The sequence below is a fragment of the Magnolia sinica genome, chromosome 18 (genome assembly GCF_029962835.1).
Source record: "Magnolia sinica isolate HGM2019 chromosome 18, MsV1, whole genome shotgun sequence".
Lineage (NCBI taxonomy): Eukaryota > Viridiplantae > Streptophyta > Magnoliopsida > Magnoliales > Magnoliaceae > Magnolia > Magnolia sinica.
Window position 1 is genome coordinate 8,866,912 of NC_080590.1, and position 15,278 is coordinate 8,882,189.

Sequence of the window (15,278 nt, forward strand, 5' to 3'; positions counted from 1 at the left end):
GCATGATCTAAAAAATGAAGCAAATCCAAATCTTATGTGAGCCATAACATATAAAATAACAATGATTGAATCCTAACCATTAAAAACTTCATGGAGCCATCCAAATGTTTATTTGACATCCAGCCTGTTAAGGTTACAAAGATTTGGATGAAGAGATCACACAAATATCAACTTGATTAAAAACTTTTGTGGCCCATGTGAAGTTTTTAATGGCCAATTGCCACTGTTTTTAATGTTATGGTCCACTTGAGATTTGGATCCACTTTATGTTTTGAATCATGTTATAAAATGAGCTTTCAGTACAAATGAGTGATGTGGATGTAGTCACATACATCACAATGGTCCCACAACCAGGGTCCCATCCACCTTGGTTGATCCTCCTGGAGTATATCCCAAAAATGAACTAGATTGAAATCTCGGGTGAGCCATAATATATTTAACAATGGCAATTGACAATTAAAAACTTCTAATGATCTACAGAAGTTTTTGGATCTAAGTTGATATTTGTGTGATGTTTTTTTTTTTTTAATTTTTTTTTTTTATGATGGGATATAAAAACTGTTGTTTACATGGTCATGCCCCAAAACGAGCTTCCTAAATGGTTGGATTGCCCGAGACGAGCTATCAAAATGGTTGGATTGCACGATGGAGGGGCCCAGTGTGATGTAAGTGACTACATCACGCCGGCCATCATCGGTATTGAAAGCTCATTTGAAAGCATGATAGAAGGGAAAAAAAATAAAAATGAAGCAGACGTAAATCACAGGTGGACCGTAGTATACGAATAAGTGGTAATTGACCATTAAAAACTTTTTATAGACACAAAAGGTCTGGATCATGATACATGTGTATCCTCGTCCCGCTCGTTGTGACCTTATCAACAGGTTGAACGACAAATAAACATAATGTTGGAATTCATGACTTTTTAATGGTGAGGATTCAATCAAGACTGTTTCCGGTGGTGTGGTCCACATAAGATTTGGATCAGCTTCATTTTTGGAAAATTGCTCTAAAAGGATCCGTAAAAATGGTTGGACGGTGTGGATTTAAGGCACATACATCACTGTGAGCCCCACGGTCAGGGGTACACTCATTTCGGTGGATCCGGTGATCCAACGAAGCCGCGCCCTCGATTGATAGGGTTATAAGATGCGAGAGAAGAAAGAGAAGCGGAAGAAGAAAAATCGAACCCGCCGGCCCGTTGTTGTAGAGCAAAGGAAGAAAAGTGAAGAAAAGAGAGAAGGAAGGTTAGGAGGAGCATCAAAACTCTTGAAATCGTCTCAAAATCGCGTGTAAGACCGCTTTTCCCGTCTTCAAATCTCTTCCTTTTATCTTTCATTTCATTTATCGTTGTAGAATCGCCTTATCCGAAACTTTCTGGATTCATGCGTGAATACACTGATAGAGGAGCAGAGCGAAAACAGTAATATTGTTTGCTTTGGATACTATTGCTCTCTCTCTCTCTCTCTCTCTCTCTCTCTCTCTCTCTCTCTCTCTCTCTCTCTCTCGCTTTTTTTTTTCCCTATTCGTTTTTGTCACCTTTTCGTTGTCATTAACATTTTTCCATACCTTTCTATCATGTCTGATTGGGCTCGATCTTCTTTTAAACCAATAAACACTTAGTTGATTGACTTCTTCTTCATTCAAATTGACAATCTTTATCACCCGTGATCTTGATTTCAAAATATTCCTTATTTTTTAAGGTTTTTGTTTCTCCACTATCTAGCTTGCGGTACCTTATATTGAGAAGTCTGTTTTACAGGTATTCGAGTAATCAGCAATGGCCGAAGAAGGAGTAGCCGGTATGTTCAGGCTACAACAAACAGTTGGCAGCGTCCTCTGTTGTATGTGCGGTATTTCAATGGCACCGAATGCTGCAAACATGTGTGTAAAATGCCTCCGTTCTCAAGTCGACATTACCGAAGGCCTCCAGAAGCGTTTGATTATCATGCATTGCCCAGAATGCGATTGCTACTTGCAGCCACCAAAAACATGGATAAAAGCCCAGTTAGAATCTAAAGAACTTTTAACTTTTTGCATAAAGAGGTTGAAGAATTTGAACAAGGTAAGGCTAGTGCATGCAGAGTTTGTTTGGACCGAGCCTCACTCCAAGAGGATCAAGGTGAAACTGAGAGTGCAAAAGGAGGTTCTCAATGGAGCAGTATTGGAACAAGCTTATACCGCCGAGTATGTTCAGCAGGAGCACATGTGTGAGGCTTGTTCTAGGGTTCAAGCAAACCCAGATCAATGGGTTGCTGCTGTCCAACTCAGGCAGCACGTCTCTCACAGGAGAACGTTTTATTATTTGGAGCAGCTTATCCTTAGGCACGACGCAGCTGCCCGGGCTATAAAAATCAAGCAATTGGATAAGGGTATCGACTTTTTCTTTGGGAATAGGAGCCATGCTGTGAAATTCGTTGAGTTCTTGGGTAATGTGATTCCAGTTAGGAGTCGTCACGATAAACAGCTTGTTTCCCATGATTCCAAGAGCCACAACTATAACTATAAGTACACATTTTCTGTTGAAATTTGTCCGATATGTCGAGAGGATTTGATTTGCCTGCCCCCGAAAGTTGCGGTCAGTTTGGGAAACCTGGGTCCTCTTGTTTTGTGCACAAAGGTGAGCAATAACATCATGCTGCTGGATCCAGTTACTCTACGCCACTCTTTCATGGATGCAAACCAGTATTGGAGGGCTCCTTTTGGGTCTCTGCTTTCAAGTAAGCGGCTTGTGGAATATATAGTATTGGACATAGAAGTTGGAACTTCTTCATTCAGTGTTGGTGGTAGTGGTACGAAGTATGCTTTAGCTGATGCCCAGGTGGCACGTGTTTCTGATTTTGGCAAAAATGATATGATTTTCACTGTGAAAACACATCTCGGTCATCTTTTACATCCCGGGGATTATGCACTTGGGTATGACCTGTATGGTGCTAACAGTAATGATTTTGAAGTCGACAAGCATAAGGGTCTTCTTCTACCAGATGCAGTCTTAGTGAAGAAGAGCTATGAGGAGAAGCGTCAGAGAAAGCGGGGGAAACCTCGTGCTTGGAAGCTCAAGACCATGGACATGGAGGTAGAAAACTCTGCTAGGGGTAGAGTTGATGAAGAAAAGACGAACACAGAGTATGAAGAGTTTTTGAGGGACTTAGAGGAGAACCCAGAGATGAGGTTTAACATATCATTGTACCGTGATAAAGATTATCAGCCATCTGAGATGGCATCCGTGACTGATGGGGAGGATGTTCCGTCTGTGCCATTGGAGGAGCTGCTTGCTGAACTTGAATTAAGTGATGAGGAAGATGACAATGAAAGCATGAGGGAGTGATTTGTAGCTGCTACATCTTTTTCATTCGAGTCTTGCTCATCCCTTATCACTGGGTATGATTTTTTCTCAAAGCCCTTTCATATGGTCCATTTCTTTCCTTCAGACATTTGAAATATTGGGGTGCTGGTTCTAATTTCTGGCGGTTCTACATTTTGTTAGATCTTCCCATTCAGCTGTGGTACTTAGTCTTTTCTACATCTTGTTAGATCTTCCCATTCAGCTATGGTACTTGGTCTTTTCTTTCTTTCAACCTGTGCTGCATTTCAAAATTTGAAACTGAGGATGTGTAAAATACTTTTAAGAACCGAGTGCTAGATAGTACAGAGTGATAGGATCTTTTGCTGGGCCTTCAGTTTTCTGTGTTCGCATCTGCTGCAAATGGTACACTATATCTTGGATGCTGTTTCTTTGCCAGGTACAGCTGTGATAAGATCATGTGGGAGTTCCTATGAGATTTGAGCTGATGCAGATGCACGCACTTGCACATACCCAAGAACTTTCGGTCTATCAGTTCACTGTCTTTGATAAACACACATTTCAATTGGAAGTAATGTGCATTCAGTATGCATCTAAATCATGATGAGCTCCATCTTTGCAATAGCCGCAAGAATATATGTTAGGTTTAATTGATGATGAATTAGTTTGAATTACAATTTGGAAATTGAGATTCCGGTTCATCATATTCTTTTCTTTGTTTTTTTAATTTTTGGATCTATCCATATAATTGTTTTTATTTTTGTTTTTTACTCTTGATCTCTCTTCCTCTACCATGAGCTCTCTTATGACATTGTTGTAGGGCATATTGAGGTCAATTTTTCATGTTGTTTGAATTACGATCTGGGAATTGAGATGCCGGTTCATCATATTCTTTCACTTGGCTTTAAAAAAAAAAAAAATTTATTTTTTATCTATCCATATAATTGTTTTTATTTTTGCTTTTTACTCTTGATCTCTCTTCCTCTGCCTTGAGCTCTCTTATGGCATTGTTGTAAGGCATGTTGAGGTCAATTTTTCATGTTCCAAACTCCTTGTTCCCCTTTTTATGCTTTTCTTTTAGCTTGAATAAAAATCTATCCTGATTATCAAAAGGAAGTAAACTATTGAAGCAACCATACGTGGAAATTCGTAACTCTCATAAAATGCATATGCTTTGGTCTCTCTGTCTACTGCTGGATCAATAATCAATTGTTCATTGTTCTGGTTCAGTGGCGGATGAGCTAGAGAAGAAGCACGTGGATTTTCTCAGAGAAGGAAGTCATGTAGACCATAAATTCCCCAGTAATGAAGTGCGGATGCTCAAAATAAATGAAAGCACTGATCGAAATGGGAACATGAATCATGTAGGTTACTACCCTAAAAAAAAAGAAGAAGACGACTCATGTAGGTTACTTCCAGGGAAAGTTTTCATGCATCTTATATTTTTTCTTTGGATCTGTTAGAACATCTTGCGTTCTGGAGGGGTTACTATTGATGCACAGGTGTCGGTTGTGCTGCAACTTGGGTTGGATCAACTCAAACCTGACTGTTCAAACCCAATTTCAAGTTGAGTTTTTATAGGTTCATGTTGGATTTTTTATCTTGATTTAAACTTGGGTCAGGCTTGGATTGAGTCATATCCTGAACCGGCAAGTTGACTTTACCTGAAATCCAAACAGGGCATATGAAACCCAACCTTACTCCAAAGTCCAACTTATAAGAATATTGAGCAATCCAAGGTGGGGATCTTCATATCAGTGGTATGAATCAGGTTTCATTATCCAATTCTAGAAATTTGGGTCGGATTGGGTTGTGAGTTTGGGAACACAAAAAGGGGCCAATCTCAAGGTCAGGAGGTTGGGTTGAAAATTTGGTCGGGCTGGGTTAGCAACTGAGTTTTTGGGGTTGGCTGTAGGGTCCTTTTGGGTTTGGATACACATGGGGCCTTTGGATTTAGGTTTTGAGTTGGGTTCTGAAAAATAAGAGCAATTACATGGTCATGCTTGGTGCTATTAAAACTAATTGACCCCACATTGACCTGACCAGACTTGAACCCAATTGGACCCGATTTTTAATTGGGTCCAGTGTTTTATGTAGCGGTAGTGTGTTGTGTACTGATTCTCCATCATCTTGTTTATTCGATGTACTGATTCTCACAATCCGAAGATATGGTTCATTCCATACACCCAAGTAAATAAAATATAACTAATTCACACTGACAAGAAATCAAGGAAAAATACCCGGGAGAAAGAAAGCATTTGTGATGGTCAAATCAGTGATGTATTGATACACCGGAATTGCAGAAATGGAGAAAAGAGCAGATCCACAAGAATATTGGAATAAAGAGGGGTACTAGCATTATTGAAACTGAAACTTCACCTCTTACAAATAGTTATATAAAACTCGTAAAACTCAGAAAATGCAATGTTCACGTCCTAGAACAACTCCTAATTATAGACCCAACAGAGACATCCTAAAATATTTACTAAATCTTTAACAAGATTTTCCAAGAATTAGATTGAAGACTTTGGATCAGTTCACGGCCATTAGTAATGGTGAACACTAAAAAATGTGGAAGTGGGAGTCCTTGGGCAAGTTCACCTTAAATCCTTCTTTCAGAAGCTAAAGAAGTCTGTGGAGGACATTTTTTTTTTTTTTTCTGGGCTTCTTTTAGTCAACTCCTGCTCATATTGCAGCATTCATGTGGATAGTGGCCAAAGGTAAAATCCTTACCATGGACAATCTCCAAAAGAGAGGGATCTGCCTGGCGAACAGATGCATGATGTTTCAAAAGGACGCAGAGTCAGTGAACCACTTGCTAATCCATCGTTTTCAAGCCCTTTGTGCTATGGCTTCTTTGATGCTTTAAGAACACCGAGAGATTCACTTCTCAACCACCTTGCTATCTTGAAGGCCTCTGTATTCAAACAGAGGACTTCTTGGAATCTCCTTCCGCTGGCTTTATGTTGGGAAGTTTAACTGGAGCATAATAGGCACATTTTCAATATAGAAGAGTCTTTGAGCACCATTGCAAGCGGGATAAAAGGGGACCTTCTCACAGTGCCTTTGGCCATAAAGCATTTAATGGTATGGTCATCGAGGATATGGTCAGCAACTGGAATCGGATTCTGTGGAGCAGGCCTAAGAGAATGTCTAAGCAAAGTTGAAGGTCAAGGAAGGTGCTTTAGGTTGGTGGTTCAAAGTTGACGTCTTTTTTAGTGAAAGTGCAGGTAAAGGAGGCACTGGGGGAGTCCTGTTTGATAGTAGTGGCAAAGTGCATCTAACTTTCTCAGGCCTAGTTCAGAGTAATTCAAGCCAGCAGGTCATAGCCTTGGCCTTTTTAGGAATCTCTGCTCATCACCTAGGAGCATTATCATGACAAACTAACTAGAATGTAATGCAGCCATTCTGATGTAATTTGCTGGATCTTAGGAGTTGATTTTCTGCCTTGGTTCATGTTTTTAAGCTCACAAGTGATTAACACCATTTCTACCCATCATCTTGGTTCATGTTTCAAAGCTTACAAGCGACTTAGGAAGGTGATTGGAAGTGTCATTTCTGATAACCAGAGAGCTTTCATCCCGGGTAGGCAAATCTTGGACAGTGCTCTTATAGTGCACGCATGTCTCGATTTAAGGTACAAAAGGGGTGAGAAAGGTGTTGTATGCAAACCGGACATCGAGAAGGCCTATGATCATGTTGATTGGGGCTTTCTAGACTAATGATGCAGCGTACGGGGTGTGGCTCAAAATGGCGCCTTTGGATAAGAGAATGCGTACATACGGCCCACTTCTCGATGCTTCTTAACGGATCTCCGAAAGGCTTCTTCAAGGGTTCAAGGGACTTGTGCCAAGGGTATCCTCTATCTCCGTTTCTATTTCTACTTGTGGTAGATGCTTTGGGGGGAATGGTTGCTAAAGGTCAGGAGGGCTTCATTCACGGGTTCACGGTGGAGGGTAGCCTGCCTCTTCCCATCTCCCATATTCAATTTACAGACGACACTCCTATTTTGTGACGCTTCACACACTATGGCGGAGAAGTTGCGGACGATTTTCTGTTGTTTCGAGGTAGTCTCCGGCCTCAAAGTGAACATAGCCAAGAGCAAAATGTTTGGGGTCAATGGAAATGGAAGAGGTGGAACAACTAGCTGAGACTTGTGGTTGTGCGGCGGGGTCTCTTCCGGCTACGTTTGTTGGACTTCCTTTATGTGTGGGAAAACTGACAATTCATCTTTGGGATAAGGTTGTTGAAAGATTTGAGAGGATGCTTGCTAGATGGAAGACTAGATATCTTTCGATTGGAGCTCGCATCACCCTCGTTAAAGCAGTTCTATCTAATATTTCTTTGTATTTCATGTCTCTCTTCAAATGCTCGGCTTCGGTCTTGTCAAGACTTGAGAAACTAAGGTGATACTTCCTGTGGCAAGGTGCAGAGGAGAAAAAGAAATTCCATTTGGTTAGATGGGGCGAAGCTTGCATTCCTTATGATGAGGGAGGTGCGGGTATAAAGGACCTTAAAACCATGAATCTTGCTTTACTTGGTAAATGGATCTGGAGATTTGGTGAGGAAGAGGACACACTTTGGAAGAAGGTGATCAAAAGTAAATACGGTTGCTCGCATGGGGAATGGTGGATTAGGGAATCATCGATGTATAGAGCTTCTGCTTTATGAAAAGGGGTTACTTCAGTGAAATCGGCATTTGGAGAAGGTGGCGGCTTCTATTTGGGGAATGGAATTAGAATCCAGTTTTGGGAAGATGTGTGGGCGGGGAATGTTCCATTGAAACCCGAGTTCCCTAGGATGTTCAGGTTGGCCCCTGGATCCATCCATCTTGGTGGCAGATTGTTTCACCCACACTGGCGACACGGTTTTTTGGAACCCCCGTTGTAGGCATTTACTTTGTGACGAAGAAGTTGCTGAGTTCGCGGCTCTTTTGGAGCGCATTCATCTCTTTTTCCCATCTAGTGATGAGGCGGATGAATTAATATGGAAGGCTAACAATTCAGGACAATTCTTGGTCAAGTCTTTCTGTTCTCTTATTCATGGTCAAGACTCCCAAGTTGAGGATGGGCAACCAGTTTTGTGTGGCATTATAATATCCCTCCAAAGTTTGCGGTAAGTTCTCACTGTAGAAAATCTTTGTAAAAGGGGAATGACGCTTCCCACATGATGAGGAGATGGTGGATCATCTCTTTGTGCATTGCCCTTTTGTGGGGTCGATTTGGACGGACATCTTGAGCTGGTTTCAAACGTTGTGGGTTTCGCCGGATTCCGTTTTTCCTCTTTTATATGCGTGGCATGGAATGAGGCTTGGCAAAGCTAAGACTGGCCTTTGGAGAATGGCTTTGATAGCTATGTGGTGGGCTGTGTGGGAAGAGAGGAATGCGAGATGCTCCAATGATGTGTCCAAATCGGTTGAATTTGTCTCTCTTAGGGCTTGGGCACTTGTTGTCGAATGGGCCTCTTGTGTCCCTAATTTTAAGGATTATATTTTTGAGTTTCCTGGGCAGCTTTAGGGTCGCTCCCTCGGCACCCCTGGTTGTATCATATTTTTGGTTTCCTAATAAAATTTCAATCATCTTTCAAAAAAAGAAAAAAAACCATTTCTGCCAGGCTTAAACACTGCGTTTGTCCTGGTTCTAAATGGTGTTAACTCTGCTGTTCCAGCTTTGGCTAAGTCAGACACATATCGTCCTGCTTTTTGTACTAAGAATTCCATTCCCCTTCCTTAATTTAATATTATTTCTCATTACCTTTTCCAAAAATAAATAAATAAATCCTAACTATTGGATTGATTTCATATCAATCAAATCTGCCCAAAATAGCAACAAATGAATCTACAAGGATTTTGCTGAAACATAATGGCCTAAAAGTAGCTCATGCAAATCCAAATAATCAGAACCCAAGGTCTTCAATTCAACTATAATCCTCCAAAAATAACAATTATATTTATAGACCTTGAAATGTGGACCCAAAAACCATGAGCAAACGATCCAATTCAACTTCTACTGGTCTTCATGGCAGGTCTTGGACTTAACATCATTCCCCTAGGTTGGAAAGAACATGACACTGTTAGTTGGATATTTCATAAAAGTGGTAGAGGTATGTATCCAATCTCTTCAATTCGTTGTCCATGATCCACATGCATTTAGAATGTCGCTTGTTCTTCCATCTCGTCAAGTATTGTTGTGCTGTTCTCGTTTGATGTCAATGGGCTTCTTGTGTAACAGTTGTCTTACTTTCTTGTTCTTCTTCTTCTTTCACTTCTCTCCTCCTTTTAAACGTTCTTATGCTGAATGAATCCCCATCCTCTATATCAGATTTGGGCGCACAAAGTTGCTTCCTTGGGTGCAATGTGATACTAATAGTCTAATACGATTCTTGATGAAGGAGTAAATGTTAGCACAAGTCAGATGCTCTGTATCTCTGTTCAATAGACATGGTCTCCCCATCAATATCTGACATGCAGTCATGGACTACATCATACCACAACCCATCCCTATGCTTTTATCCTATAGAGAAGGATACCAAGCACCTAAATTCAATAGAGACTTCACCTTTTTTCTTGATCCAATGAATCTAAAACGGATGTCAATGTTCACATTCTTTTAGTTTTAACATATCTGGAATTTCCTGTGAGATTGTGTTCTCACTGCTTCCGCCATCTTCAAAGTCATGCATATCTTACCATTGGAATTGAAAAGTGGTTCAAAAAATATTGTGCTCAAACCAGTGCACCTCATTAGTTACTCGAGGCATTGATAGCATTGCTTGTTGGATAAACCAACATCTCTACCTCTATACACATTTGTTACATCTTTTATAATCAGTCCTTATCGTTACATGCATTTCCTTCATTCTCATGCTCTTTGTTGGGGCATGATTTGGTGTATCTTTGAAATTCCTTCATTGGCCAAATTTTCTTTTGTTCCGTGGTATATGAAGGACATTGAAAAGCATGATGTCCTAGTTGCCCATACTTGAAGTATGTGAAAGAGGTGCTACTTTGTCTCATCTTGGGTGCAGTTGTCCCTCATCCATGGTTATTTATCCTCCCTCGACCTTGGGAGATCCCTTGGCTGTCTAACATGGGAAGTTAGCTTGCTGCCCCATTGCTAATGATAGCACTCGTTGTCACCAATTCCTTATCGAACTCAATTTATGATATCCTCCGGTTTCAATGCAAGTGTGTGAACATTGGACATTTTAAATACTTTTGCTGCAAATTTATTCCATGTCCAGGTGACCATTAGCATATTTTGAAAAATTATGGAGTTCATAGTCACGAGACCCAACACGTGATGCTAAGGTATGCAGTTCATCGGTGTATTCATTGACCAATTAACTCCCTTGACGAAGGTTTTGATATTTTGTATAGAGGTCACGAGCACAAGTAGGGGGTAAGTACTTCCTTTCTATTTTTTTTTTCTTTTTTTTTTTTTCTCGAGAAATTACTTTCCACTGATCTTGACATATTCTTTCGGCTTCAAAATTGTCATACCATGCTAATGCATGACCAAAAACTCGTTGGCTACCAATTTAAATTTGTGAGATGTGATTTCTTTAATTTTGGGTTCTCTATCATGTTCCAGCACTCTAAAAAATTCAGTCATGGGTATCTTCACTAGCCAGGGTCACCCGTTGTTGAATAGGACTGTAGTGGTTACCTCCCCTACGTATCCTCCTGTTCTAACTTTCTTCGGATTCCCTCCACACCGGAGTTCTCTTACATGATTAGTGATTTGTCAACTGTATGCGGAGGTTGATATATGTTCATCAGGTATTGCAACATCACTGATGCAATTCCTAAAAGACATCCTGAAATCCTTGTTACTTGAAGCAGATTTCCCAAGTGTTAGATTGATTCCATATCAATTAAATCTACCCAAAAAAGCAACAAATGAACTAAAAATATTCTGCCAAATATGTGATGGCCTAAAAATAGCTGATATAAATTTAGATGATCAATCCCCAGGTTCTTCAAGGAATCAACAAAATCTTCAACTAGAATCCTAACAATAGAAATTGTAGACCCTGAAATGTAGGCCCAAAAATCGTCAATGAAGAGCGCACAAATCCAACACTTGTTGGGCCTGGTGGTGGGGCTTGAGCCTACATCAATCTGCATCTGCAAAGATTTGATGTAATGTAATTGCCTAAAAATAGCTTATTAAAATCCAAATAATCAGCCTTCAAGATCTTCAAAGAATCAACAAAATCTTCAACTGTAATCCTAAAAATAGAAATTGTAGATGCTGAAATTAGGCCCAAAAATCATCAACAAACAGCCCATGACACATGCTGGGCCTTGGGCATGCATCAATCTATAGCAGTCTTGTACATGACGAGTATATTGTGCTTGCATATTTTTTTATCTATTTCTTTCTAGGTTAAGCCATGGTTCTTGCATTTGAATTTGGAAATTTGTGGGTTTACTCCATGTTACGAGTTGTTACTGATTATTCTGACTAAAAAAAGGTTATTAGTAAAAAAATCATTAACAAACAGCCCATGATACATTCTGGGCCCTGGGCATGCATCAATCTAGAGCAGTCTAGTACATGACGAGTATATTGCTCTTGCAGATTTTTTACTATGGTTCTGGCATTCGAGTTTGGAATTTTGTGGTTTAACTCCGTGATATTAGTCATTACCGATTTTCTGACAAAAAAAAGGTTATTAGACGTTGCTTATTTTAATGAAGTTGTGGTTTGGGTTCTGGCAGCTTTTGTTTTGATTAGCAATTGGAATCCTGTTTTTAAGTATGTGCGTTCTATTTGAACTTTTATGGTGATTTGAGTTTTTTTCTTTCTTCTTCTTCGCGAAACTGTGATTTATGTGGGTCCACTTGACCGAGTTTACAACACCCCCCCCCCCCCCAAAAGATAGGCTTGAATCATGTTTCTCTCTTTTTGTTGGCCTTTTCTTTCTTCCTTGAAGATATTGATCATGACCTTTGTATTTGGGCAGTTAGAAAAGTGGGAAGCTACAAGGAGACTGCAGGATTTGTCGAATGGGATTATGGATCTCTGCAAGCAGGTGAATAGAAGCCCAAGGCCAGGTATGAGATTGACTAGCTACGAGTTCCCATTTTGGGGAGATGTCAGGATATTTTATCGTAAAACAATATGTTTCCAGAGTTATGAGTGTATAGGTAAATGTGATGCTTTCATTAGCTTGTTGAATTTTGCATGGATCACCAGGGGGCTTTGGTTTCCATGAGGAGATTGTTACTCTTATCTTGGTTTTTCTTTTCTTTTCTTTCTTTCTTTCCTTTTTTTTTTTTTAATGAAATAAATCTGTCAATGGAAATGGAGTGACTTTTTTCTTTTGCCCTCTGCCTTGATTCCTTTGGCAGTTGGAAATGATATAGTAGAGCTGATAGAGCCAACGTTTGAAATGGTTGTGTTAAGACATGGAAATGGTGACTGGATTCCAAATCAATCCCATTACTCCAAATCAAGATATGTATCTTCCCTCTTAATAAATAAAACAAAAGCATCTCCTTCCTGTTGCCACAAGAAAACCAGCCATACATATTATATATAACACGAGAATCATTTGGACAGTTTTCCCTCCCAATTAGTTTTTGGAGGGCGCTGAACATTGCAAAGTCAAAAAAAAAAACACATTGCAAAGTCAAAGGGTATTTTAGGACTTAAAAATATGACTAGCGTCTCCTGGATGGCTAAAATTTCACCCACAAAAGCCGGCCAATGGGTTGCATTGCCTGCAAAAAGTCTCACAAACACCTGCTATTTCTCTTGAGAAATACTTTCATACTCGGCAAAGCACAATGTATGATATGCAGGCAGTTAGAAATTACTGAGAAATTGCTTACATGGCATTCAAATAATTCAAAATAAACCATCCAAACTATGAATACCAGCTTTAGATGTATCATGAACCAAAATTACTTTTATTTGTTTATTAATTATTAGATTTCTGGACATTTATTGGATGATAAAAAATGAAAAATATCCAATGGTATTATCTCAAAACAAGTGTCCACAAATCAGAGGTTAGGATTGTCCAAACAATATGATTTCCAGGCTCTTAGCGACACTGGATTCCATAATTTAGTCAGTTTAATTTGAGTTAATATAGTCAACGTGTACCATTTCAAGTGCCTACATATTAAGTGTCATATTTTTTTGAATGATACGTATTGATTATTAGATTTCTGGACATTTATTGGATGATAAAAAAATGAAAAATATCCAATGGTATTATCTCAAAACAAGTGTCCACAACTCCCTCTTTTATCAGCGACATTATCATTTGACTCCTCTCTTTTATCTCAAAACTCTAGGCCTGTCCCTCCCTCTCCCCAATTTCTCTCCTCCGTGAAACAAAGCAGCTTTTGCTTCAGGAGCTTCCATTGTATGATTATTGTTATCAGAAACTAGTGTGGTGATTACTTTAAAACTAACAGGTGTTGTTTAACCTGCGGTTTTTAGTTCCATAAGGATTGTAGAGTGGTGGTTCCTATTATAAGTTATAATAGCCTCTCTAACAGGTGTGCTGAGTATGTTTTAAGATTTGGTTATGAGGATTGTAACTTACAGGACAGCTGTTTCCATCACGACATTCCCACCAAAGAAACTATTGAACCTTGAATTGGAATGGGAATTCATACATGCTGCCAAGCTCGCAATTCATTTACTGGATGTTTAGTCTCTCTCACATGTAAAGAAAAGATTTCTAGGCAATTTGCAAATGGGGCTCGGCTCATTCAAGGCACCTTACTGGAGATTGATGTCTTCCATTTAAACCCTACCATTTCACTTTTCCAGATTCCTTTTTTTAAAAAGGCACTCAAGTCACTGCATATAAGCTTGCAGTTTGAATCAGTTCAAGTAGCCTACTTTGCAGTCAGAATTGCTTGGATCTGATGATATTCATTGATTCAGATCACTGTAGGTCGATTCACAAACCGGTCTCAGTTTGTGACAATTCACAATTCACATCATGCTAGGTAGATCTGCAACAGCCCAAAGGGCTGATTGTGGATGGTGGTTTAGTTTAGAAAAGTAAATCTGCAACTGTGAAGGCATATGGGACTTCTCATCTTATTCTTGGAAGAGAAGATACAAAAGAGAAAAGAGTGACTAACAAGTTTTTTAAAAAAAGTACAAAAATAAAAATAAAAAAGAAACTTCGACTAAACACTTCAAATTGCAATCGATTCAACTGTCCAACCTTCTGATGTAATGGTCACTTGTTTGTTGAATCAGGTCCATTTGCTATTCTTCGGTTCACTAACTGTTCAGATAGTTACGCTGTTGAGTCTGTAATTTTGGTTCATCACTCATCTTAGCAATCAGCCATCTGGGCTATTCAATTTTTACGTATTTGTATGCTACATGCAGAAGTGGATCCAAGCACATGCCTGAACAGCAGAGCCCATCTAAACTGCCATTTGTGTGGTAATCCGCTCCGACCATTAGATGAGTCTCACTATGCAAATAAGATTGACAAAAAATAAGGTCAATGCACTGATCCGCGGAGCCACAGGGTATAGTCTTTCTTAGACATCCTTTTGTTTGTAGATGGGACTCGACTTTCGATCACTGGCATAAACAGGGTGGGACTCATATGATGAGCTGCTCAGATCTCACATGTGTGCCATGTCGACAAGAGTTATTGTGAAGACTCTTGCTCGTGCGCACACAATCAAACCTTCTTTTTTAAAAAAAAAAAATTTTACGTACACCCACACAGAGTTATACACTAGTCGAACTGAGTCGGGCTTGGCACAGCTCGGCTCAGCTCGGTCCTTGAGCCTGTCTTGCTAGCTCGGCTGGGTTCAGTCAGCAGCTCCGGCCAATTCAAGCCGAGATCGAGCCCTTTGGCATTTTCTTAAACACGTAGAATGCATCTTCAATTTCTCACATAATGCAAAACAGTGACAACATTTTACACATTTCATGAAACACTTGGAGAGCAGCATCAAAATCAAACACTAGGGCAA

At 39.7% G+C, this 15,278-nt stretch overlaps 1 protein-coding gene across 2 annotated transcripts; it reads left to right on the forward strand.

Moving 5' to 3' along the window:
• The first annotated feature begins 1,144 nt into the window (after window positions 1-1,144).
• Window positions 1,145-12,634, forward strand: LOC131232250 (uncharacterized). Of its 2 annotated transcripts, none has more exons than XM_058228467.1 (3): window positions 1,145-1,292; window positions 1,763-3,381; window positions 12,275-12,634. In XM_058228467.1, the coding sequence occupies exon 2, from the start codon at window positions 1,781-1,783 to the stop codon at window positions 3,326-3,328; it is 1,548 nt and encodes a 515-aa protein (XP_058084450.1). In that variant the 5' UTR covers window positions 1,145-1,292; window positions 1,763-1,780; the 3' UTR covers window positions 3,329-3,381; window positions 12,275-12,634. The 2 variants fall into 2 exon arrangements, with proteins under 2 accessions (XP_058084450.1, XP_058084448.1); XM_058228465.1 differs by having other exon boundaries at window positions 12,308-12,634.
• Window positions 12,635-15,278: the final 2,644 nt, after the last annotated feature.

Coding starts and splice junctions, on each gene's coding strand:
- LOC131232250 (XM_058228467.1), top strand. CDS start 1,781: ATGGCCGAAGAAGGAGTAGCCGGTATGTTCAGGCTACAACAAACAGTT.